The sequence below is a fragment of the Pogona vitticeps genome, chromosome 1, assembly GCF_051106095.1.
Source record: "Pogona vitticeps strain Pit_001003342236 chromosome 1, PviZW2.1, whole genome shotgun sequence".
Taxonomy (NCBI): domain Eukaryota; kingdom Metazoa; phylum Chordata; class Lepidosauria; order Squamata; family Agamidae; genus Pogona; species Pogona vitticeps.
The window spans coordinates 202076319-202103415 of record NC_135783.1 but is presented as its reverse complement, the minus strand read 5'-3'; the positions used below and the strand labels follow the sequence as shown (position 1 = coordinate 202103415).

The 27097-nt window shown below is 40.9% G+C and overlaps 1 protein-coding gene across 4 annotated transcripts in view; it reads left to right on the top strand.

Annotated features, from left to right (window-relative positions):
• RAPGEF4 (Rap guanine nucleotide exchange factor 4) overlaps positions 1-27097 on the top strand; it is a 200433-nt gene that overhangs the window by 106307 nt on the left and 67029 nt on the right. For 2 of the 4 annotated variants that reach the window (XM_072980149.2, XM_072980160.2), the window contains 6 exons: positions 6263-6335; positions 8200-8255; positions 14685-14738; positions 15941-16047; positions 20158-20279; positions 24920-25103. In XM_072980149.2, the coding sequence (XP_072836250.2) occupies positions 6263-6335; positions 8200-8255; positions 14685-14738; positions 15941-16047; positions 20158-20279; positions 24920-25103 (596 nt within the window). The remainder of the gene's footprint in view (positions 1-6262; positions 6336-8199; positions 8256-14684; positions 14739-15940; positions 16048-20157; positions 20280-24919; positions 25104-27097) is intronic. The other 2 variants (XM_072980154.2, XM_078394208.1) reach the window with 1 other exon arrangement.

Below are 27097 nucleotides of genomic sequence, written 5' to 3'. Positions count from 1 at the left end.
AGTATATTTATTAAAAAATCTCAAAATAATTTGTTCATGAATCTACAAGAAATATATTCAGAAACTGTTCCTTTAAAAATAAAACTTCAAATTTGTAGTGAATGAAAACCAGAAGTCTTCGCATGATCTACTGGATTAGCATGGGGGGTGATCCCTGCACATTCCACAGTGTGGAAGAGATCAATCTTGACTTCTTGCCATCACTTACGAACAAAGATAATTTTCGAAAAGCCCCACAGAATTTTGCCTCTGGGGCTGTGTGGTCCCCAGTGGAAGAAAACCAAAAAGAAAAGCTGAAGTCTGGAATGGCCTGAATCTATTTTTGCAAGCCCTTGTTTAATACACGGATGAATCATTGGAGGGTGTGTTGTTCAAGGCCTGGCATGTGTAATCATGACAATTCCGTGTCCATCAGATACTGTACTGTTTTCTCACAGTCCCTTCAAACAGAACACTGTCCCCTTCAGTTAAGTCTAACAGAGGGCCACTCTTTCTCCTCCTACGTCAGGGGTGTCAAACTCAAATTCATCGGGGGCCGCATCAGCAGTTTGGTCCCCATCAAAGGGCCGGTTGTATCTGTACTGATGGCCTTGCAAGGACCCCATCCGACTTGGTGGGAAAAGGAAGCAAGAGAAAGAGAGAGAGAGAGAGAGAGAGAGAGTGTGTGTGTGTGTGTGTGTGTGTGTGTGTGTGTGTGTGTTAAGGAAGAGAAAGTGCCTGTGTGTGTGAGAGAGAGAAAGAGAGATACAGGAAGAGAACGTGTGTGTGTGTGTGTGTGTGTGTGTGTGTGTGTGTGTGTGTGTGAAGGAAGAGAAAGTGCCGGGTTCTGTGTGTGTGAGAGAGAAATAGAGAGACAGAGAGACAGAGAGAGTTACAGGAAGGAAGAGAATGCGTATGTGTGTGTAAAGGAAGGGAAAGTGCCGGGGTCTGTGTGTGTGTGTGTGTGTGTGTGTGTGTGTGTGTGTGTGTGAGAGAGAGAGAGAGAGAGAGAGAGAGAAAGAGAGAGTTATTTAGTATATGCAACTCTGCTTGGATCTCGCAAAAAAACGCATTCTTCGGTCCTTTCAAATCCTCAGGCATTCCAATCGAGCAAGAGAGAGAACGGAACGTCAGGGAAGGGAGTAACCAGCCAGCCCTCCCACCCTCCCTCCCTTCTCTCCGCGGCTGGGTCGAACGGCCGCCTCCGACGTTCCCCAACCGGGCCGGCGCATCGCTCCGCGTTCCCTCTTCTCTCCCTCTCCTCAGGGCCGCGCTGACCGCTGCCTCCCGCGTCCCCCCAGCATCTCCTCCCTCCGCCTCGGAGCCCGGCCAGGAACTCCCACCGCTCCCCTTCCCTTCCCTTCCCCTCGGGGGCGACAGAGGCGGCACGGAGCCCCCTCCTCACGCGGCCTTGGGAACGGCTCTCGCCTCAGGCCGAGAGCGAGCGAGGAACAGGCACGGGAGGGAGGGAGGGGGAGCGGGGGGGCGGAGGGAGAGGAAAGGAGTGACAGCGCCACAGCCAATTGGAAGGAGGACGTAGCCATTTTTTCAATGAATTTTTTCAATGAATTTACTCCATGCAGGCACGGAGTAAATTCATTGGAAAAAAAAGGGGGGGAGGCTGCAAGGCTGGTGGCGGTTCCGCGGGCCATCAGTCGAGGTCTGGCGGGCCGGATTTGGCCCGCGGGCCTTGCTTTTGACACCTGTGCCCTACATGAAGAAGCTAAAGGAAAGAGCAGACATGTAGTCTTTGTCCTCACTTTCTCCCATTTTGCTCCCAAAAGAAGATGGATTGTTTTTCATTTCTTGCTTTCAATAGAAAATCAGTCCCCATAATGTCTGAACATGGAGAGCTGTGAGTTCCTTCAACGGGGGTTAGTGAGAATAAGGCAAGATCACAGCATGGTTCATATTCTCCCTTCCTTGTAGGAAAAAGCTGAGGAGAAGAGAACGGAGCCCACAGACGTAAGCCTTGCTGTGACCTCATGGATGAAGTGAAAAAATTATGGATTCCTTTTAGGCTGGAGCTGGGCAGCTCAAGTATTAATTTGTGCTACATTATCAAAGGGAACAGGATGCATCTCGGAATGGATTCAGTAGATGATTTCTGTTACCTATACATTTTTTGAAGCATGCACATATTTCTCAGAGCATCTCCATCAACATCTTAGAGGTTTCACAAACACAAAAGGTTGCCAACTTTTGCTGAAAATAGCCAGCCATCTTTTTAAAAGCTCTGATGCAATGGGTGGTTGTTGTTTTTTTTGCCAAAACTACATTGAATTTCTGTGCTGAAACAAGATTTCAGATCAGCGATACCGCATGTGATAGGTGTAAAGATGGATCCTGATGTTGCACAGACATTGCCGGATTTGCAACGTCTGGTTTTAGAGCAAGTTGCTTCTTTAGTAAGCTTCTAATGTTTACAGCACAGATACATTGGTATGATTTAGGTTGCCATTGTATCTTTGCACATTACACTTGGTGTTCTTTTTTTAAAAAGCTGCAGCTTTTACAAAAGCAATTCTGTCATGTACAGTGTTTATTCTGGAGGCAAGCAGGGTCTAATCTTTGAGCTATTGCACTATGAAAGATTCAAAGAGCTCATATGAAGATGCTATAGATAGGTCACTTTAATACCCATTGCTGTGTTGGATTTACAAAACTGGATGGCAGACTGTAGACATGTTACTAGTGACTGAAAATTACTGTTGTCCAGCCTAGCATGATGAGAGCTGCATTTGATAATATCTTGCATTAATGTGCTCTCTAGGTAATTGGCAGGCCTGCTTCATATCACTGCATCTGCATTATGGTAAGAAAGCATAAATTACTATAAATATTTTTAGATCCAACCCAAGCTAGCTTGTCAATACATTAAATCAAAATATAGAGAATTTTTTAAACACAATGCTTTCATTGGGACCAACCAAAATTTCTTTTGACAGATAGATAGATAGATAGATAGATAGATAGATAGATAGATAGATAGATAGATAGATAGATAGATAGATAGATAGATAGATAGATAGATAGATAGATAGATAGAGATAGAAATAGAGATAGAGATAGAGATAGAGATAGAGATAGAGATAGAGATAGAGATATACACACAGTATATAAATCTTTACACCCCTTCTTTGACATGCCTGGAAGTTGCTGAAAAGAAGCATACATCTTGTTTTAAATAAACTAGAAAGTGTTATGTCTCAGTGGCAGACTTTAAAACTAACTTTGGTTCATTGAAACAGCAAATTGTTTGAAGAAATGAGGATAAAAATATCACAGTTTAAACCTTGGCAACTTTCAAGGGCTATCCCTGGATATACCGCCCTGCATCTAGGAGGGCTTGCCAACTTCCTTTTCTTCTTGTTTTGGTGTATATATTTATTTAAAATATTTATGTAAATAAAGCTGCCTTTCTCCTAAAACTCATAAATAAGAGCAACATTAAAAACGTAAGTAACACAGCAGAATAAAATAATCCCTTTAAAAAATCCCCTTGGTCAAACCAGTTCTTTAAAAGAAATCCTGTCTGAAGAGAAAGGTCTTTGCCTGCTTGGGGAAGGGCAGCAAAGACGGGGCCAGCCTGACCTCCTGTGGGAGAGAGTTCCAGAGTCTGGGAGCAGCCACAGAGAAGCCTGTCTCATGTGTCCCCACCAAGTGCACCTGTAAGGGTGGTGGGACTGAGAGAAAGGCCTCCCCTGATGATCTTAAAGCCTGGGCAAGCTCATAGAGGGAGATAGCTTTGAGATAGCTTGGGCTCAACACCTCTAAAACCAGCACTTCTTAAAAAAAGAACTGAAAAGCATTTCGACCCCCTCTAGTGGTCAGTTTTTTAAACATTACAAAATTATAGGGGTCAGTAGTGCCAGGAATCCCTAAAACATAGCAAAATGGCTTCCTGTGCCACCTAGAAGGCACAAGGACATTTTGTGACCACTTTGAAAATTAAAGTTGGGTGTTCGCAGAAGGGCTGTGGACTTAGGAGGGGAACACATATAGCCGCCTCCCTCAAAGCTGCCTGTGACCCACAGGCCTCATTTAGCCCACTCTCAGTTTGGAGCCCACCCCAAGCTCCAGTTCGAGTGAAAAAATCCAGGAAGCAAACACTTCTTTAACAGTTTACATCTGGGCTTCAGGAAAATTAGGGATTGAGGAGAATGTGGATCTCACGCTTGAGCAAGTGTACCTAAATTGCCCTCAAGACTGTGCCTGCCTGGCTTCTTTCCTCCTCTTCTTATGCCACATTCCAGAATTCTCCATTTTGGGAGTTCCACCTGTGGGGCCACCTGGAGAAAGGCTCGTCTGGAAGACTTCATGACCAGGGATAGGCTGAGCTTCAGCCAAGGTCCTTGTTAGAAAAGGAATTTGCCCTGGTACTTGCTCATGGCCTTAGTCAGAACATAAGAATATACCATTAAAAGAACTGTGCTGGATCAGACCAGAGGTCTAACTGGTCCAGCATTGTGTTTCCCCCGAAAACCAGGCTGATGTCTGTGGGATGTCCTTAAGCAGGGACAGATTTCAGAAGTAACAGGTTATAAGTAACTGCCCATGCTAACTAGTTCCATTTGGAAATAAAGGCTGTGACTAAGGTACATTTCAACAGTAACATAGTTTATTCTGTTCTCATATCTCCCTAAGAAGCTGCTACTGAGGAGAAGGAGTGGGTATTTTCTTCATCTGTCTGCTGGCCTGGCATGGGCAATACAACTCGTTAATAATATGTCATTAACTGAATTGGTTTTGGGCTCTAGATGCATGACTAGCCCTTCTGGTTCATTTTCATCCTCAGGCCTGTTCTATGCAGCTGTGGTCCAAATAAAAAACATCTTTAAGGCTGAGAGAGTGAGACTGTGAGGAAATAACTGGTGTAGCCCTCTAGAGTCTCCGGGAACTGATGTGCTCCCTCCAAACCCTCAAGGTTATCTACCCCTGAAACAGGGAGACTTTTAAAAAATGGACAGGGTCAAAACTGCTCTTCATATGGAGAATACTATACTTAACCTGGCTGACTAAGAAAAGGTGACGAAGAGTATTAGTCAGAGTGGGCTGTGGTCCAGATTTGGAATCCAAGCAGTCAAAATGAAATGATTTTAATCTGGAGACCAAAGAAAAGGTAACAGCTAGCTAGGCAAGACTTTGGAGAGACAAAATGGAAGAATAAGCTTGTAAGATAGGGAGACCTTGTTTCTGACTCCAGCTTGTTTGGTGCAGCCTTGAGTTTGAAAGACCTGAGCAAGGCAGTCAGTGAGGGGACCTTTTGGATGCCGTTGATTCTGGGGGGTTGCCCAACGTCGGAAGCAACTTGACAGCATGTAACAACAGCAGTTTGGATCAATGAGGTGAAATCAGTTGTAACCCAATCATGCATAAAAAGAGATTGTTCATAGTGGGAATAGTACAAGCTCCCTTTTTTTGGCAAAAAACAGCACGAATAAAGCAAACCTAGAGTGCTTTTTATTTTATTTTTTCTTCCAAATGTTGACGATTGCTGTTAACAAAAATGGCTCGGCCTTTTTGTAAACATAAAGACACCAGGTAAAGGACCTACAGAAACTGGAGTGATGCTTCAAGAATAGGGTTCTTATTCAGTCCAGCTCAACTTTGGACTTTGATAGAGCGATACATATGGTGAGGAGGGCTCACTAGTAAGGTGCAGAAATGATGTGAAGTAAACAAATTCTAAATAAATTCTTTGTTGTAGCATCCAACAAAGAAGGGGGAAAATAATGTAGCATCATTCTGTGTTTTCCAAGTACAAGTGTATGTACCCATTTTAAATGGAGTTATGTTTTTTTGATCATTAGTTATAGGAATCATAGTCTCTTGGTAGTAATGTGCAGATTTGTATTAACATTGGAGCACATTAATTCAGTTGGTGAACTGATTTTACACAGAGGCACTTCAGTTATAGAAACCTTCACCACCACCATCCTCCTGGCTCCTTGTCATATTCTCGTGTTGGATATGAGAAGTCTTGCAGAGGCTAGTGATTTCTCCCCATCTCATTGAGAATGATTGATTTTTGCCAGCATTCTTCCCAGTTCTGGTTGTTGATGCTAATGAGAACTGGATGAGACAAGTCAAACTCATTCGCTGTCTGGAGCAAGGAGAAGCAAAGCAAAGCAGCAAAGAGAGAAGCTCCAAGAAAGCACAGTTAATGCAATATTAACAACTGAATAAATGATATTGGTTTTTTTTAAATTGTCTTACTTCTACGTAGAGAAAACAACTCATAAATAATGTCCATCAATGAGATGTTCTGTTTCCCTTCCAGAAATACCGGCAATACATGTCAGGGCTGCTGGTTCCTCCTTATGGTGTTATGGAAACTGGCTCCAACAATGACAGTAAGTACATTCAGGTTGGGCTTATGTGCCCGCCTGACTGGGAACAAGCCCTGCTCTGTGCCAGGGGATAAACAACAGACAGACCTGTCCATTTCAGATGCTCGTACTTTCTCGTGTTATCTGCAGAGCCACCCTGCCCACCCTCCAATTTTTTTTCTTTTAAAGGGGTTGTTTTTAAAGGAAACTAAAACAACCTCTTCTTGCCCTCTAGAAGCCATTTTGAATTTTTAAAATGAGGTGGGGGGAATCCTATAGGTGCAGCCCCCCCTCCAAATAGCAAAATTGCCTCCCATGCCCTACCAAGGGCACAAGTGGACTTTTTGAACATTTCTTTTACTTGAAAAAGGGGATTGGGAAGGCAGGGTTCTTGGGAGCCTACGTTTGGACCCTTGGAGGCTGTGGGCAGGCCAGTGGTCCATTGTTGACCTCCGAGTGGCCTTTTGAAAACAGACATACGCAACCACAGTCATGTGGTCGTCTTCCATGGAATTTGCCTTCTCTTTTATAAATATTTCCCCTTTTACTCCCCTGCAATCTGCAATCTCCTGCAATCTGTACCCTGCGCCATTATTTGTTTGTTTCTTTTAAAGTAGCCCACAGGTAGGGTTGGGTAAACATTTTGGATCAATTCAAAACACTCATAAATTTCTTTGTATTCAGAATGGAAAGAAGTTCAGGGTGAAAATAAAATTGTAAGAGAAGCCGATATTGATTCATCCATCCAGATCCAGGGCTTTGCATGCTGAACTCTTAAATGCATGGGTTTAACTCCTTGTGGGTTTAACTCCTTGTGTATTCAACCCATGTTATTACTATTCAGTGGGCTATGTCTTATTTCTGGTGTGCTTTAACAGCTGTGTGGCAGGCACATAAAATGTTCCTCGCCTCTGGAACAACTTGCCTCCAGAGATTCGCGAGGCCCCGTCGCTGGGTATTTTTAAGACCCATCTAAAAACGTGGATGTTTAAGCAGGCCTTCCCTCCAGACAACATCTAATCTTTTTCTCTTTATCTATTCTTTGTTGTCTTTGCCATCTTGAAGAATTTGCCTATTGTTTATTCTTTATTGTTCATGTTTATTGTGAAATGTTTATTGCTTAATGTTTCTGTATATTTTTATTTTTGTTATATGTATATGTTATTACATTTTACTTGTCTGGAAGCCACCTAGAGTGGTCGTTTGACCAGATAGGCGGTGTGTGTGTGTGTGTGTGTGTGTGTGTGTGTGTGTGTGTGTGTGTGCGTGCGCATGTGCGTGTGTGTGTACACACACACACACAACGCCTATCTGGTCAAACGACCAAATAAGTAAGTAAGTAAGTAAGTAAGTAAGTAAGTAAGTAAATAAATAAATAAATAAATAAATAAATAAATAAATGTGGTCATTCCTTTGCTGAGCATAGCTATGCCTATTTAATTTGGCACAGATGAGTGAAAATTATGTTTCAGTTCATTTTAAAAGAATTTCCATAATTTGCAGCTCACATATTCAGGATGCAAAGAATTTGACTTTTACAAACAAATCCTCTCTCTCCATTTCTGTGTCTAGTCGTCTCTTTCACTGCCAACAGGATGTTTCTTAACCTTTCATTAAGCAGCTATTAGGTGGTAATCTTGATTTTAGTTGACCCGTATCTAGAACTCTCTCAACCAAGAAAGTTCAAGAGTTAAGAGAATACATCATGTTTTTGGTGGTGGTAGTGTTTCTGGCAAGGCCCTCCGCCTCACTGAGCCACCTATAGTATGGGAACAACAGTAATTACTATTTTGCATCCCTGTATAAGTGGGGGAAAACCTCTCCAGCATGAAAAACAAATCTGATCCTCACAATATATTATTCTCATGTATTCCCTGTTTTCTTGCAGGAATGCCGGACAAGGAGAATAGTAGTCTGTGCTCCATTTCGAAAAACAGCAGTAAGGTAAATACTACTCTTTTTTTGCTTATTTTGGTTGGAACGAAGAGGTAGGCAACATCAAAATGTAGGTAAATATAAATAACTTTTTGATAACACGAATAAAAAGCAAATGTTTCAGTTGTTGATAGATTTTGAGCAGTGGCACTGTAAGGTGAATAGAACTACCTGCCTCCTAAATTGGATGGAGCCCCAGGAATGTCTAGGCCCCAGTCAATGAGTACACTGCTGACCGGAGTTGGCAGAACCAAAGTCAACCTTTTAAAAATTGCGTTTTCACACTGACACAGTCCTTTGCAAGTGCAGAAAGGAACAGGCAGTTTCACACCTGTGTCAATGTACTCTATGCCCCCCAAAATATACCATGGAAAACTTGATGCTAGTTGACCCAAATGCTCTTGATGTTACCCTTTGTTGAATGAAAATTATTTGAAATGTTTATTAATTGTACTGTGGTGTTTCTGACACAAGCAAAGAAAGGAAAGCTATGGCAGGACAAATTAACCATAACAGAAGGAAATTTTTATTTATTTATTTATTTATTTATTGGCTTTTTACCCCGCCCCTCTAGACAATGCAGTTATTACGAAAAAAGAAAAAGAAAATCTAGATTAAGGTAACCGTGTTCGTTATGGTATTTCTGCCAGTAAAATTGTGGACGTTTTCAGGTGATAAGTCATCAATGGGAAGGAAAGAGCTTAAAGACCAAAAATATCTGTGTACAGTATTGTGTCCAATAAGGAAGCCTTGGGAGAGTCATTCCAACCTTTGAGAATGGGGGTGGGGAGTAGAATAGCCTGCATGAATTGTATCGTGCAGAAGTGCCCTGGGGCTCTGGGGAAGCGCGTACAACCAGGATGGGAGTTTCCGGAACCTCACCTTTTGGTCTAGACCAGGGATGGCAAACCTTTTTGAGGCCGAGTGCCCAAACTGCCAAAAAAACCCCCCAAAAACCAGCAGCCGGCAGGTGGCAATGGCAACGGAAGCGGAATGGCAGTAGTAGAAGTGGCAGCAGAAGCGTGAATCCCGGGCACGGAGGTGCCTCCAGACCCCACTCCGGATCCTCCTCCAGTCGTGCCCAACCCAGCCACCACCTACAGCTCAGGCAGCCGGCCACTGCCACCTGTTCCGGATCCTGGCCCGCCACCTGTTGGGGCACTAGCTTCAGCCACCTCCTCAGGTTACGGCTCATGTGCCCACAGAGCGGGCTCTGCATGCCAGCTGTGGCACGCGTGCCATAATTTCGCCATCGCTGGTCTAGACTTATTTTGAGGTTACTTCTCTCATGCTGGTGATGAACTGTCTAACTGGGCAGGAAGGCCAGTTTTACATATGACTTCACACAATATATTTTAACTACCTGGGGGGAAGTTTCAATTGCCAGGAGGAGCCTCGGAGCAGCCATATAGCAGCATTCAGCTGTGTCTGTTCTAGTAACTGTGCAATGGGTTCTAAGTGACAAAGGAAAATAACGTTTGGCACAACATTATCATGTTGCCTGAATGTTAGGTTACAGCAAATGGTTATAGAAAAGTCTCAGGTTTTATTTAGTTGCTTATGTGTTTATTTCAGTTTCCATACTGCCTTTTTCCCAGTGAAGGGACCACAAGTGGCTCACATGTAAAAAAAAAAAAAAAAAAACCAAGTAAGACCGCAGCAAATTATGACACCAAAACCAAATGAACATATAACACTATTAAAACAGTTTTGCATTTTCCCATAGGAGGTTGTATCAAATAATCACTTGCAGTGTGCAGTGATCAGATAGGTTTACGTGGTGTATGTCCTGTGAACAAGCCTTCCCTTTTGTATTGAAAGAAGTGTGTGATCACTGAAGTGATTCCATACAACAGCTGCACATTATAATAGATAATGCTTTCATCTCTGACACTGATATGGTAAGGATAAGAGAAGTTAATTTGTGTTATTTTATTACATCATTTCACTCTTTTTTTCATTGGTCAGGAAGAAGTACATACACGGTTTTCTTCCTTTCGTGAAGAATCAGTATTTTAAAAAGTCTATAGTACGATAAAACCAGAAAAATGAAATGGGACATTTTACTCAACTGAGATGATCTGCTTCATTTAAAAGAAAACACACATTTTTTTTCTTTCTTACTTACACCCGTTCAGCACTTCCTTTCAGTCTACCCTACTTCCTTATCCAGATTGCTCTTTATAACCTTTAATAATCCCACAGACATCCCTGCATATCTGTGTTTATCCTCCTGCCTTTTGCTGTAGGACTTCCTGTCCTGTCCTTATCCTGCGTGAAAATAAACACTTTGGAACAGAGGTAACCTGTGACACTTTGATAGCCGCTTCCATTGTTGTGAGTAACACATGAAGAAAGATCAGGGTAGATCACAGGCCACACTGTTCTGTGAAGGGGCTAATTTTGGGAGGTCTTTGGATACAAAAGATCCTACCTCAAAGCAAATTATACTTGGAGTTGCATTTCAGGAAGTTTTTATTAAAATAAAATGTGATTTTTCCAGAAACAACCAACATTCCCTGCTGGTGACTCAGAAGAACTGGTATAATCACAAGAAGTATAAGCATCTTCTGTTGTCTTGATGCTATTCTATCACATATATATATATATATATATTCCATCTCTGCCTATGGGAAAGTATGCAGAGTCCCTATGGCAGATGTAGGCAGTGACAGAAAGGACCATGCCAGTCATTCCAGAGGATTGCTTGGATGAGAAGAATCAGGTGTTTGTGCTTCCACATTCCTCTTGCATCTGTTCTACATTCATATCTACTCATCAGGTGCAAGGCTGCATGCTCTGCCCACTGCACCTCCCCATATTTTTCGGAGGCCACCACATGAAATACATTGGTGGATTGTTGACAGATCTCACAGCTAGTGCGATCTGGAAACCTGTCTTCTGGTAGGAGCTCAGAATGACCTGAAGTGATGATTCAGATTGAACTCCGATCATATGAATTGCTCCTTTTCGTCCTTGGCCCCCTTTTTTGAGCCATTAATACTTACCCATATTCCAAATGTCTAGAACTGAATTGTGTGTATATGGGGGGGGGAAAGACTGTATCAACACAGAACACTGATGTGCAAACTGTGGAGGAGTCTGTGACTAACACATCTGTGACAGATTCGTTTTGGCATATGTGCAGGTCTTCAGTTTGTCGTTGGTTTGCTCCTTACATAAGATCAGGTATTGAAGCACAGTGAGATTTAAAGTGTTGAAACGTACCAAGGTTTGAGTAAGTTGCTCTTACATAAGCCAGATGGTGAAAAGCCCATCATGTCATCAGTGATGATATTGCTACCCACTCTCTTGTCTCTGAACACAAGAAATTCAGGAATAGTTTGGATCATGAAGAGATTCCCACAATACAGAGGGAGTGTTGCTCAACTAAGATCTATGTGTATGAAACCCCAGAAAATCTTTTGAGACTCTTTTAGCCTTTGAGAATTAATTTAGCTTTAGCTTTTATCTCATGATACAGAATCTTGCATTGTGAAATAACCTCAAACAAGTGTTTTGGTTCAAAGCAAGGACAAGCAGCTTGTAGCCCTCTGCTCCTGTTGTTGGACCCTAACACACATGAGTGCTAGCCAGAGTAGCCGTGATCAGAAATGATGGGAGCTGTGGTCGAACAACATGTGAAGGGCTGTGTTTTGCCTGCCACTGGTTTATCATCTGTCTCTTGAGTGGGGTTGAGCTTCTGGGAGTAGAAAGAATGACTGGGGAACTGTGGGCCCAATTGAGGCTTAGGCCAGGACAGATTAAGCCAGGAGTCCCAACTCTCCTCTTACAAATGGACTGAATTTGCCTACCGTTGTATACATTGCAATTCCAGTCATCTGCTGGAATTGCAGTGGTGGAAGCACAAATTGTTGTAGTGAGACAAGGAGGAAGCACAGAATGTTTTTTTTGGGGGGGGGCACACATATAGTGGATAGAATACACCTTTTAAATTCTGGTTAAAATTCAGTAGGACACCTTTATTTATTTATATGATTTATATATCCTCTCTTTCCCCCAAAACCTGGATTCATGGAAGCTCAAAACAAGATTCAAAAACAAAACACAATGGGCTATTGGGTCCAAACAGCAGTTTAAATGCACTTTGTTCAATGTAAAGGGAAGCAAAAAGATCATTCTTGCTTTGATTAAAGCAGTTCTGGCAGGCCCATTCTTTTCACTGAGAATGACCATAAAAATTATAGCCTCAAATCAGTCAAAATATCTTGTATATATGCGATGGAGTTTCACCTTTGGAGCACTTTACTGAATCTGTGAAGAGCAGCTATAGCAGCTATTTGGCTGTGGCAAAGGAGCAGGAAAATGACAGGAAAATAAGACATCATTAGGTGTGTTCCAGTCTTTCTGCATGTATTTGCGTATGCACCCTCTTCTATTTTACCATCCTTTTCTTCCTGACATTGGCTGTGATCTGTCATTTTTTGGTAATGGTCGCCCTCTTTTGTGATGTGTTTTGTTTGTTTGTTTGTTTGTTTAAAAATAAAAGCATGCACAATTTGTTTGAAACAGCATATTAAAGAATGTGTGCTTCATGCAGCATTCTAACATATTGCCTACACAGATGGTGTGATTTAAAAGGATAGACTTGAGCACGTTATTAATGTTATTGTGTATATATGTTATTAATAAATATAGACAGAGTAAAACCATATTGAATGTATTTTTTGTAAATAAAGGCAGGGTGATTTTTTTTCTCCAACTTGCACATTTTAAATAGGGGCCAAAAGTGAATTTTACAAAAGATACTGTCTCTTTTATATAAGGGGGGAAACAATCATATGTAAAGTCTGTTTTGGCCCCTTCTTTGGAGTCATAGTTTTAACCAAAAATTCGTTGTTATGTGCCTTAAAGTCAGAACTGAGTTGAAGTGACCCTAATTGGGTTTTCAAGGCAAGAGAGGCATTTAAGGTGTGGTTTTACAAGTTCCATATCTTCAGTGGCTGCGTAGGGATTTGAACCCAAGCCTCATGAGTCCTAGTCCATTACGCTAGTCCATCAGAACTGCTGGAGCCAGAGGTTGGGAGTTCGATCCTCCCACTGTGCAACCTGTCTGAAAGACCTTATCTCCCCCTATGAGCCTCCTCAGGCCTCAGGGTGCTCAGGGGATGCCCTGCTCTCAGTCCCACTGCTGAGAGAAGGTATTTCTGGTAGCAATGTGAGGTTGGGCCTTCTCTGTTGTTGCTCCCAGGCTATGGAATGCCCTGTGTTGGCTCTTCCCAGGTAGCCTTTCTGGATAAGCTTTTAAGAGCTGGTTGGCCAGCGAAGAGTTTCGATTTGGGGGTACTGCACATTGTTATTATTATTTTAACATGTGTTTTAAGGTGTTCTTAGCTAACTGCTCTAATGCTATTATCTGTTTACTATTTTTAGTGGAACAATTTATTGTGTTTTTAATTGGTTTGTTTTTAAAATAATTTGTGACCTACCTCGGGTTCCTTCACAGCAAGAAAAGTGTCATAAAAATGGAATTTATTTATTTATTTATTTATTTATTTATTTATTTATTTATTTATTTATACTCATTAATGTATAGCTGTATCCCATCTTTCGGGTTAGGAAGCTTCCCTTTTGATAGGTGAAAGATCAAAATAGAATGAAATCATTAAAGCAAAGGATATTTCATGACCAAACAAACAAAAAAGGGATTGTAAATAAGGTAATACAATAGATTTAGCATTGGGGACGATTAAGCCCCTATCTGCCACATTTTATATTGTTTATAAATACTGTTGAGAATCCTGATATTTACCAAAAGGACTTCTGGAATTTCTGAGCTGCTCTCCATGCACCATCGTAAGGGACCCTAAATGTTAGTTATAAAGGGCTAAGCAAAGCCTGTGGAACATAAAGAATCCGAATGGCTCGGAAATCAGAAGTACCTTGGTTTTTTTCCCTTCCGCTGTCAGAGAAAGAACTAATCCTGGGGACTGTTGTCTTATTGAAGTTGGACTGTTTATACAATATAAAGTGTTAAGCAAGATTTTGGATCACCTGAATAACTTTGCAGGATGGTCTCAGTGTGTGTGTCCAGATTTGGCGGCAGAATTGTAACTCCTTCCTGGAAAGTCAGATGGGCAGTCAGTTACATGGCGATTTGCCAGCAGCTCAGTTTTGATATTTAGGTCTGGGATTTTCTTTGCTGTGTTTTAATTAACTGGTTCATGTAGCTTTCTGCTTTTACCTACATTTAGAGCCTAATTTAGTTGTCACTGGCTGCTGTGCATGATTTTGAAGAGAAGAAAGGAAACTGCCTTAACCCAGGCAGAGATCTGATTTGATTTCAGACTTAAAATATGTTTTCCTTTTAGTTTGTTCATCAATTCTCCTTTAAAAAAAAAAAAAACTTTATTTCCCCCCCCTTTTTTTTTTCATGGACATTACCTTTGTTTCTTTTGCTTACATTTTATTTTTCAGACACCATTCATTGATCATCCTATCCCACTTCGGCCAGCTAAAACTATTACAGAGGTAACAGGAGTCCACAATGAAGTAGACCTAGATTGGTTGGAATAATTTATAATGGGTGGTATCAGATATTGACCCTGCTGTTGTAATAATGATGCTGTGACTATACGTCTATGTAGGAATTTAACTTTGTCTACTCATATTGCATTATTTATACTATGCTGGTGTAACTAAACAGTAGGATTCTGGCTGTTTTTAACTTTTCTATACTGTATTTTACTTGGATAATACGTAAGAGCAAAATAATATTGCAAATCAAAACTTGCCTATTTGAAAGAAGACATGATAGGGAGGTACAACTACACAATTTCCATGTAGTTGTTGGGTAGAAGGAGGGAAATCCCACAACATCCATGAATTCACAGTAGCCATGAGGTGCCAGAATTAACCAGCGTAGACCAGCACAGAATACCTAAGTGGTGAAAGGAAGAGAAGGCTCAGTGGAATTATGCTGTTAATGAACCTTCTCAGTCTAATGCTTTCTAGATGTGTTGGACTATCACTGATCACTAGACAAAGGACTGGAACAGGCAATGCTTTTATTCAGGATTTGAAGGTCTGAGAGGTAATGCTTTCCATCTGCCTTTGCCCTATCCTTAGATGTTAAAACTTCGTGCCATAATAGAAATCAACTTGATTCGATTCTAAATGGCTTTTAATATTGTATTGTATTATATTGAATTGGACTATATTATATTGTTTTATATTGTTTTATCTGATGTATGTTGCAATGGCCTGTGTGCCACACAATAAACATATTTTGTTTGCTTGCTGGAGAGGTAAGCAGAGAATGACTCTCTGGAATGGCTTGTTCATTTCCATGTTGATAAAGCTGGGAAATTCAAGTCCCTCTCTAAAGTGGAGCTATTCAGTGGGTTTGGCTGAAAGTCAAACTGTACATTACAGACAACCCATTATTAAAGCTGAACATGCTAGTATTAAAGAAACATGACTGAGGCAGTCTTTCATGACTGAGAAATCAGGCTTACAAGGAAGAACATTTATGGCGTGCACACTCATCACAGATTTGCAAATTATGAGAATCCAGGAAAACTCCTATTAACGATACAATGATACTAAAACCTTCCTTCAGAAGCTTTTTGGTATTGTTGAAGTAAACATGTTCAAATAACATATTAAGACTGAGGAAGTATATTGCCTTCCTGGAGACCAGAAAAACTTACTCCTCATTCTTTGTCCTCCAGGTTCCATCAGAAAAAATCCTCCGCGCTGGAAAGGTGTTACGGAATGCAGTCCTCTCCCGGGCACCTCACATGATAAGAGACCGCAAGTATCATCTGAAGACATATAGGTATGTGTGAATTGGTTGAAGAAGGGGAACCCCAGACATAAACCTTTTGTCCTAACATTGTCTTGTTACATTTCCTCCCAGTTTCCTATCCTTTGTGGTTTTCCCAATACCAGACCCTACTTGGAATATTACAGCCATTCTCCCGGTATCCTGGAATGAGTTGCATTTGGCAAGCTTAGTTCTTGACCCGATTAAAGCACTAATAGTGAATGCACAAGCAAGGTGCCCTTGTACAGGCACGTGCTCCCTCAAATGCCACAGGGACCTGTTTTCCTTCATTTTCCAATGCCATGTTCAAACTGGGCCCTCTTCCATCAGTCTTAGAAGGTGGTGATCTTAGACACCAGTGGAGGAAAACCTGTGTCCCTTCAGGTATTGCTGGTCTCCAAGAGCTATGCGCCCAAGCTGGTGTGGCCCCTGTCAGGGGATGAGAAGAGCTTGGGAAAAGCAAAATGTGGACGGTCAGATCGTACAACTTCTTGCAAAATATTAATTGAACCTGCAGAAGACCCTAACCAACAAGGCACTTGCGAGTTGTTACGCTTTCTCTCTCAACATTTGTTTAGATACAGCTTTCTGTTTGTTGCTGTTATTTTTCTGTGTGTCCTGCTGGTGGCAGCAATGCCTTCTTAAAGTGGGTTTGCAGTGGGATTTCAGCAGGGTAACAATGTACTGTACAGCTAGGGATGTTTTAAGTTCATTTCCTTTATTTCCCTCTAGTAGTAACAATGACACCACACAAACACAGCGATCGAAAAAATGTAAATTATAACTTAAGAGACTGTGCATTCCTATGTATGTCTACTGTGACATAATTTCCTGAATTCAGTCGAATTAAATACCTTTGAGGGCTTATATGTATATATAGTTTGTTTCTAATTAAACAGAAAACAAAATACATGTTCACCAAACATATAGGCTTTTGATAGTAAATATGTTTGGTGAACATGTACCTGTATTTTGTTTTCTGTTCGATTAGAAACAAAACAGGTTACAGTGATTTATTTAACTTTTAATCACTTTGAATTTATCAAAGTTGCAGAATGAAAAACAATTTCTGTTCTTTTGTATTCAATATGCTTGTGATTTTTAAAATTATTGACAGAACTTGTGAGCCACGTAACTGCATTGCACTGGCATCCAAATTAATATGGACCACCAAAGAATCAAATCAAATCCATATAGCTGTGGTAAAACAGTAAAACATTCCAAATATTAAGCATCAGTCTAGGAAAGCACCCGCATGAAGGTCATTTGCTCAGTAACAATTAGCACATTGTTATAATAGCCACAGGGTTCATTTGGAATAAGATAAGCCCTTCAGTATCTGGAAGTTCATTTCTGATATTCTTTGAAAAATAAATGTATAAATAGAGCATTTGCCCAGCAATTAAAATCAGTCATGAAATAGCTGAACAAACTTATCTGAACTGCTGTTTCCAGAAGTATAGATGATACTAATAGAAAATATTCATTTTTATTTTAGCTCCCATAAATTTGCCTGTTCGTAAATGGTTCTGCAGTTCTTTGTTCTTGTGCATGATTTCCTCTTTCAGATGACAGAAGGCATGGGATTAGTTAGGCAATGAAGGGTTGTGTTTGACGGGGCTGGAAAGAGACTCTTTTCTGGAAGCCATCATCTCTCCTAAAGTGACCCCTCTGTGGGTGCAGGAATTGCTCCAGCCCAGCTTCCCCCTCAAAAAAGAGTAGCTTTGCCACTGGACCAAAAAGGTCCGACTTGGGCACAGAGCAGGATCAGGCTGGTGCGAGCAGACATGTAAGGTAAAACTCAGGACAGAGCCCACACTGAATCTCCATAAAACCTCTTTCATAAATTCTGCAAATTTCTAAATGAAACTAGGAACTGCATTCTCTGCCTGTTTAACAAAGAATCTCTGAGTTAAACTATGCAATATGTTTCCCTTAATTTTTTGCAGAGATGTTCTTCAGTGTGGTGGGAAAATATGCTTTTCCTCACATATGTATCTTTAGCATTCTTTGAGGGCTTTTTGGGGGGGGGATGTAGACCACTGGTATGTAAATGGGTCTGATTCGCTCATCCAGTTTCTTTGAAGAAATCCCATTGTGGGAGGGGTGAAGGGCTGATCATTAGAAATACACATCCCCTGTAACATCTGGTTTGACCTTTCGTGGTACTCTGGCGTGCCAGCTCAATAATGATGCTGTCATGTTATAGACAGACATGCAAGGTTAGTGGGGTTTTTTTTTCTTAAAAGTTGCATTTTATGATGTAGAATTTACATTTAGAAGGGAGAACAGAGCTTACATTTTTCAGGGTAAAATTGAGCATGTACTGGTCACGTATTACTGAACCAAGGATCCATGCTTTTTTTGTTGGTCTCAGTCGCCAGCTATTCTCAATAATCATCTCCAGATCTTATCCCCCACCCACCCACTAAGACACATGGAAAATGAGGTCAATTTCCCCTGTCATTTCAGCCAAGGACTCCCATCTATATGAAAGCAGGAAGAACCCTTTTTGATGCCTCTGAAAGCCTTCAGCTCTACAGTATGCCATCAAGTGTGACTTAGAAGGGGGATTTCACTCTCACCTGACATTAAATTAGGAAGCCTTCATTCTTGGTCCTCTGATTTGAGTATTAGATATGAAATAATTCCTTTTCAATCTCATCCACCTTTCACTCCCCCCACCCAATGTACCTTGGACTGTGTGTGCACCAAATGTTAGCTTCCTTGCTATTTTGATAAAGGCACAAGTCAACCAGCCAGATCCGGGTATCTGTACAAATCACAGCAGGGAATCTCTGCCTTCTCATTCTTGAATTACAGCTCCCATTGTCTGTCAGGTTGTCCTGTAACTTCTGAAGGAACATAGATTACCCTCTTGAGTAGATGCTGCCCAGCATTCCGTACTACTTTCCTTCAAAACATTGCTTTCTTCTCTCTCTCTCTCTCTCTCTCTCTCTCTCTCTCTCTCTCTCTCTCTCTCTCTTCTTTTTTTAACCCAAAGCAGACTGGAAAGGCTGCCAGTCTGAGATAGGATGACAAAAGAGTGCTGAAGCCAGCAACACCTGCAGAGTGACAGGCTGCCTTCCTCACTTTTGCTTATTAGCGAGGTTGCATTGAATAAGCGTGGCGTCTGCCCCTTCCAGGCTGCTGTAGGAAATGTCCCCACAGCTCAAAGGTGATACAGCGGTATGGAGGAGGGACAGTTTCCATAGAACAACTTCCCGCTTTTCTTGTATGATTTAGCTTCCCTTTCTCCAGAGTGCTCTTCTTTCTTGACACCATTCAGTCAACAAAGAGTGCAGAGATTAGAAGGTTGCTTTAAAAAAACCACAACCTTATAGATCTAAAAATCCCCCACTCTATGTGGCCTCTTTCAAAAGTAAAGTTTACAAGCTCCGCATGAATGTGTATGTGAGAGCACACATGGTGTGGGATGGCAGATTTCTCACTGTGGGCAGTAATGTAGCTTAATTTATTCTTTTTTAAAAAAGAACCCTCTAGTTTATGAATGTAGAATATATTGCTTCTGTTTCTGCACTTCAAAATGCCAGGAAATAGCCTGATATGGATGCACAATATTTTACCTGTGTTGCCAGCAGGAAAAGGGGTGCGATGTTTTACTGTCAGCAGAAGCTGGCCTGAATGTTGACAACACCCACATCAGCAGTCAAGATGATCTCTACACAATTCCATCTTGCGCTCCCTGCCATTCACAGAGAAACAGCAAGCAAGGGCCAATCCCAAAACCTAATTCTTTTTTTTCATCACTTAACTACTTCTCACTGAAACACAAAGCAATTGTCATGGCTTTTTGTGTTTTTGTTTTTTGACAAGTTCTGTTTGTGTTTGTTTGGAAAGTGGCTTACCTCTGACAATGGTTTGAAGTGAGAGAGTTATATTAAATATATTGGTGTCATTGGCTTCTATGATTAGGTTTGACTTGTCTAGTTGCAGGAATGCTCCTTGCTGTCATCATATCATGGAAACCTCCCCTGTCCTTCCCCTAACCTGGTTCTTTTACTTTTAAATAATAATTATGCAGCAAAGAGAAAAAAAACTCTGCTGCTCACTTTATGGAGATTTAAAAATAAAATAAACCTTTTCCTTTGATTCCCTCAGGCAATGCTGTGTTGGAACAGAACTTGTAGACTGGATAATGCAGCAAAGTTCATGTGTTCATTTACGGACGCAGGCGGTGGGAATGTGGCAGGTATTGCTGGAAGAAGGTGTTCTCAATCACGGTAAGAGGAGAAACTTCCCCTACAGAAAATCCCTCTGGTTCCATCTGCTACATACGTATGCTCCTTCTGCATGTGCCTCTTTCAGCATCACAGAAGGGCATGGAATTGTGGGGTCATGTGCATACAATCGTACTAATGAAACACATTAGGATAGTATCGCTCGTGCTGATGGAGGGCCTGTATGTTGCAGAGATGCCTGGGAAGGTATGAGCATCTGTGCAAAGAAATATGCTGCGTGTCTGATATGCAAGAATATTGGTAGAGGTCAGGAAAAACATTTACCTCCAGAAAAAATGGTTTGTCCAAATGGAGCATTCCCCATCTCTCCATAGCATTCCAGAGGAGGCGTCCTTTAGCCCCATTGGAGCAGTCACTGCAAAGGTTATTCTGAACCTCTGAGCCAATGTTCCCTCTAACTTTCAGCCTCGCTGGTCAGGGCTCCACCCTTTGTGCAGACAATGCTGACCTCTCCCCCCCGCATGACTCCGCCCTCCTGCACATGTGACTCTTCCCCCCTCCCCGCATGGGGTTCCAGCTCCAACTGGAACCAAAGGGGCAGGAAACTCTTGCTGTGCGTTCACGGTGGGGGAGGAGCACTGTATGGAGGGCGGTGCAGCACTTGCACGCCTGTGCAGCTGTGCACTTTAGAGGGAACTTTGCTCTGAGCAGAAGGAAAGGCACACGGAGAGCTAAATCTTTGGAAGGGAGTTTTCTCTGTATGTGTGGTGTTTTCATACAATGGGAAATCAGTTTTTCAGGTTTTCTGATCATGCGGAAAACATCCTTGTTGAGAGGTGCTCTCCTCTTTAGATTTTAATCCTCACATGAGACAGCTAGAATAGTGAGAGCGGAGCTGCTCCCTTCTGCTCACAGGTTAGAATTTTTCTAGTGCATATAAAAAATAGATGATACAACTTTTCTCGAGAAATAAGAAGCTTTTGATTGGTTTGTGTTCCTGGATAATCCTGGATATTCCTGCATTGATACAGGAATGTTGCCTATGCCTTGGGGTGGCTTGTGGACCGAATTTGGGGGTACCACCCAATGCCTCATTTGTGATTACTACGATACTGTTGTAAGTGGTACTCCGTACAGTATGTTGGCTTATCAAACAGCATAGGGAGAGATCTGTGCCAGGTCCAGCACTCAGACGGCACCATGCCTGCCTATTCATGACTGTGGTTCTAAGTTGAGATAGGCCGCCACTGAGGGCGTCAGGGGCCATTTTCACACTCTCCTGGACATATAAACCAAATGGTGCTTGTCTGTTTTCTCAACCGGAGATGACAAGGGTTGTTTTTTTTTCTTTTTAAGATATAGCGTCTTAATCAATGGCGAGTATAAGAAGGTCTATGAGAGGTAGAATGAATGAGGGTTTTATCAGTAGACTATCCCAAGAGAACTATTAAATGTTTTTTTTGATGATTTTTTTTATCAGTGAAGAGGTTAAGAACACATCTGGGTGTTAGAATGATTTTTCACATATGGGTTCTCCATTTTGGCTTTATTTTTGTTAAAAAAACATCATGACACAGTGTATTTTTGTTCATCCGCTGTTGTATTTACTTAATTTTCACACTTGCTAAGGACCAAATGATTTTTATTATGTCCTGATACATAAAAGCATAAGATTCAATGAAGGTGTACTTTCATTTTCACATGACTGTACTTTAATTCATGTTTACTCTCTAAATGACAATCAAGTTGGTTTTTTCAAGGAGGTGTTTAATAAATTGGAAGAAATACGAAAGGGGAGTTTAATGGCAGGGAATTTTAATATGGTAATGAATGAAGAGAAAGATAAATCAAATCTTAGTAGGGATAAGAAACGTAATATTATGGCTTTGAATAGAATGATAAGAAGTGATTTGAGAGATGTTTGGAGAGTAATGAGATGAAAATAAATTTAGTTTTTCCTCTTCAGTTCATAAGAGTATGATAGACTATATATTTGTATTTAAAATTGATTTTGAGAGTGACTAATACGGATGTGGATATTATAGAAGTAACTGATCATGCTTTACTGAATATGGATGTTAGAATTAAATGTGATTATAAAGAAACTAAAAGATGGAGGATAGGTGCAAGTATTTTTAGAAAAGGAACAGAGATAAAATAGAAAAAGAAAAGATGGAAATATGGGCAATTAATTATAGGGAACATTCCAATGATGATGAAAGTAGAGATAAGAGGGATTTTTATATATATCAAGCCAATTAAGAAAAACATATGAAAGTGGTTGAGGAAGAAATAAGATGACTGGAGGGGAAATATTTAATTTACAGGGATAAAAATATTCTATAGGAATTATAAGAAAAAAAGAAAATAGAGAATATTGAAATAGAGAAAATTCAGAGAAAATTTGAAAATAGAATGTTTTGAATGTTTTGTTTTTAGTAATAAAATTTTAAGAATGTTGACTGCTATGCAACTCAAAAAGTTAAGAGTTTTATTGGAGTAGTTATAAATGAAATAAGTTAAAGGTATAGATTAAGGAGAAATTGGAAGTCTTTTGAGATTTTTATCAAATATTATATACTCAGAGGAAATGTGGACTTTCATGGTTTGGTAGAACAGAGAGGCAATCCCAAAAGCAGCAAAACCAGGGAGCTGGACTGGGGACAATTTGTATTTGTCTTCAGTGTGGAAGGGATTTTCACTCTAAAATTGGCCTTCTCAGCCACACTAGACGCTGTTCCAAGTCCTCTATTCAGAGCACGTTACCATAGTCTCTCAAGACTGAAGGGTACCTAATCTAATCTAATCTAATCTATTAAGAAAGAAACCCATTATTAAGATAAAAGATTGTTTAGAAAAAGCAGAGAATAAAGAGCAAAAAAAGAAGAAGTATTAAGAATAGAGAGGATGTCATGGTTTAATCTCATCCAGCTGGAGCAGTAGACAAAAGATTTGGTAAAAAGAAATGGTAAATATAGAGAATTTACAAAATCTGAAGAAATTGTATTAGAACAGGAAAATGCAGATGAAAATAAGGCAATGAAAGGCATATTAAGTAACATTTATAAAATATTATTGGAAGCAGAGGACCAACAAGACTTGCTTAAAACATTATGGGAATATGATCCGGGGGAGGAATTAATATCGGGGTTTGAAAATATATATGGCTTATAAGAATCCTGAAATCTATGTCTGTAAGAATAAAGGAGAAATTTTATGAATTCATTTGAAAATGATACTTAACTCTGATGAAATTAAATCAAATAGATATTAATTATTCTAGGTTGTGTTGAGGATGTCAGAAAATGGGTGCATATTTTTATATAGGGTAGGACTATGAGAATATATTGAAATTATGGCAATTCGGTTTTCAAGGAAATAAATGAAATAACTAAGTTAGATTTAGAGGTATGCCCTAAAATAACACTTTTGTCAGTTTTTGATAAAGAGCAATGTACAGTGGTGCTGTAGAACGAAATCGTCATCAAGCAAAAGTAAAAAAAACCATTGAAATGCATTGAAAACTGGTTCAATGTGTTCCAATGGGCGAAATGCCTCATTGTGCAGCGAACATCCTCCATAGGGCGGCCATTTTCTGGTGCCTGTTAAGCGAGGAATCCGTCCTAAACACAGCGGAGAGCCATTTTGCACAGTGGGAGCCATTTTGAGAGCCGCTGATCAGCTGTTTTAAAATCGTCGTTTAGCAAAGAATCAGTTCTCGAAGCAGGCAACCGGTCATCGTAAAGTGAATTTTCCCCATTTAAACATCGTTTTGTGATCGCAATAGTGATCGCAAAAACCTCATCGTAAAGCTGATTCATCGTGGGGTAATCATCAAGCGGGGCACCACTGTAATTGGGCAACAGTGGCAAGATTAATGGTAGCTGGGAATTTGAAAACAAAATATTACTTTCAATTAAATGAATGATATAAAGAAGTTTGGGATATAGCTAGGTTAATGTGTAATATTAAAGTAAAGATGGGACTGATGCATAAGAATATTTTTATAAGTATTTGGGTAGAATGTATGGATTTTGTATTAGTAAAGAGGGAAGGATGTATACCTGTGCAATTTTGGAAGGGGAAGAGGCTCCATAGAGGGATGGGAAAATAGTTATATCTCCAAATGGTCCCAGTGGGGAGGGGGGGGAGCTTGGTTTAGATGTTTTTAGGTGTGTGTGTTTCTGTTTTTATGGGGTTTTTTTTCAAAAAAATTTTTTTTACAAAAATTAAATCATTCTCCATAAAGGCTTTTGGGAGGGGGATGGTGTTTAAATGTCAGCCATGCCTCCTAGAGAGTTCTGGGCCATTTTTATGCCCAACATTTTTCTTCCCTTTTGGCATTCCCCCCCCTTTTGTTCAAACCATTTGGGGTGATTTTACATCCTTTCACAGTCAGCTGTACCGTTGGGCAGTGGAGTAGCCAGCCCTGAGAGCACATTGTGAGTATAATGAAAGGGCAGCAAACATGTTTAATAACAAAATATGTTATGACTAAATTTTCCCATCTCTGAAGGATAGCTGTTTTCTGCCTTATGTGGCAAAATAACTTGGCTGGCTTTAGGTACTCTGTATTGTGATTTGTGTATATGTGTGTTCGTATGTGTATGTCTGCTATATTGCAGTGTCTTGGGCTAGCCCTGCTTCTACACTAATTGTCAACATCATGTTGTTGCCTCCAGTTGATCAGGAACAAAACTTCCAAGACAAATACTTGTTTTATCGGTTTTTGGATGATGAGCTGGAAGAAGCCCCAATGCCAACGGAGGAAGAGAAAAAAGAATGTGACGAAGAGCTACAGGACATCATACTTCTGCTCTCTCAGATTGGACCTGATGCTCATATGAGGATGATTCTTAGAAAGCCGTAAGATGATTAATGGATTACTGTTTTTCGGACTCACAATTCTCTGGAAACAGGTTGATGCCTTCTGTGTCTTTAAGACCCGTAGTCACGCTAGATAGTGAAATTCTCTGTAGGATATATGTTGGGCTTTACCATAATCTTCACAAACCTCTATGACTCCAATCAGATATCTGCCCTGTATCTTCTCCTCTGTGGGTGGGAATGAAAGCAAAAAGCAAAAAGCAAAAAGCAAAGCAAAGCGTGCTGCTTATATACCGCCCCATAGTGCTTCAAGCACTCTCTGGGCGGTTTACAAGTTAATTATGCAGGCTACGCATTGCCTCCCCAGCAAAGCTGGGTACTCATTTTTCCGACCTCGGAAGGATAGGAGGCTGAGTCAACCTTGAGCCAGCTACCTGGGATTGAACCTCAGGTCATGAGCACAGTTTTGGCTGCAGTACAGCAGTTTAACCACTGCGCCACGAGGCAGTGCAGAACTAGTTTCAAACTCCATGCCGAGAGGACACCTTCATAAGCCAACTTACAAATTGTGAAGAAGTGTGTAGAATAAAAAAGCTTTCAAAAATATTATCTCTTCATCAGGCAAGATGTTACAAGTAAGCAGAAGAAGAGAAAGGGAATCAGAGCAAGGGCTGATCTCATGGCCTTTTCTGCTTGAGGTGTCAAGATGTAACCAAGGAAGGCAATTGTTAAAAAAAGGGGGGGGGGTTGTTAGGCATTATAGTGGTGTTGGATTCCACCTGCAATCAGGCAGATTTACTGACAGCTTGAGAGTTAGGAATAGAGATGTGGGTATTCGCATTTGTATACAAATATCCCCACATAGGTGGTGATAACAAGGATCCACCCCCATGGGGCCAGACGGTCCACTCACCGATCTGTTGTTGCTGTAGACGTTGCAATTCTTCCAATGGCTTTGCAGATCGCGATCAACTAGCCACTCCTGGCAGGAGGCAGGAGAACAAACCTCGTTGCAAGTTTGAAGAGTGGGTTACCGATCACGATCTGCATAGCCATTGGAAGAATTGCAGCGGCAGCAGTGGATCAGTGAGTGGACCATCCGGCCCCATGGGGCTGGACCCTCGTTATTGCCACCTGTGTGGGGATATTCGTATATGAAAACAAATGCAACCATCTCTAGTTAGGAACTTCACATCCACTTCAAAAATATGGACTTTTTTTTTACAATGAACTCAAAGCTGTATCCATCCATCCTGTCTGGGCTCACAAGTTCCTTATGTGATGGAAAAGAGAGAGATACCAGGCAGTCTTTATATTGTCCTCACTGGAGTTAATATTAAATGGTGGGTTGGGTAAAGAAAGTCAATGCAACCAAATTATGTATTATTATCTCTTTTCCTTGATGATTCCCAGTGTCTGGTCCTATAAACTCTGCCTCTGTAGGTGGGTCCCATTGCTAAATGGCTAAACCGAGTATTCATAAAGTCACCAAATAATGAAAAGGGTGGACCTTTTTCCACTTTTCCCCACCTTGAGGCCATTTTCAGGTTTTTTTAAAGAAAAAAATGGGATAACAAAAAGAGTAGGTGTTTGTAACATGTTCATAATTTAAAGGAATGAAAGGAAGAACACAAGGTGAGTCCTGGTATATCCAACCAAAAGCCATATGTAGTCCAGCATTCTCTTCCCCCAGAGGCCAAACATGTGCTTAAAGGAAGCCCAGAAGTAGGACGATGGTCCAAAGAGGCAGACTGTCTCTTTTCCTGGAGGCAGCATACAGCCATCATGACTCATCGTCATTGAGGATCTTATTCCTTTTGGATTAGTCTGGTCTCCTTTTAAAGTTGGCAGGTAACATAACATTTGGCTGCCACAAATCCCATAATATAACCTACATGCTGTGTGAAGAAATACTTCCTTTTATTGTAAGGGATCTTCATGAGGATTTCCCGGGGATGTATGGCTTGGCCCTGTAGGAAACAGGAGGCTGAAGTGAGCTGCAGGCACCCTCTTGGGGACATTTTTGTTACTTT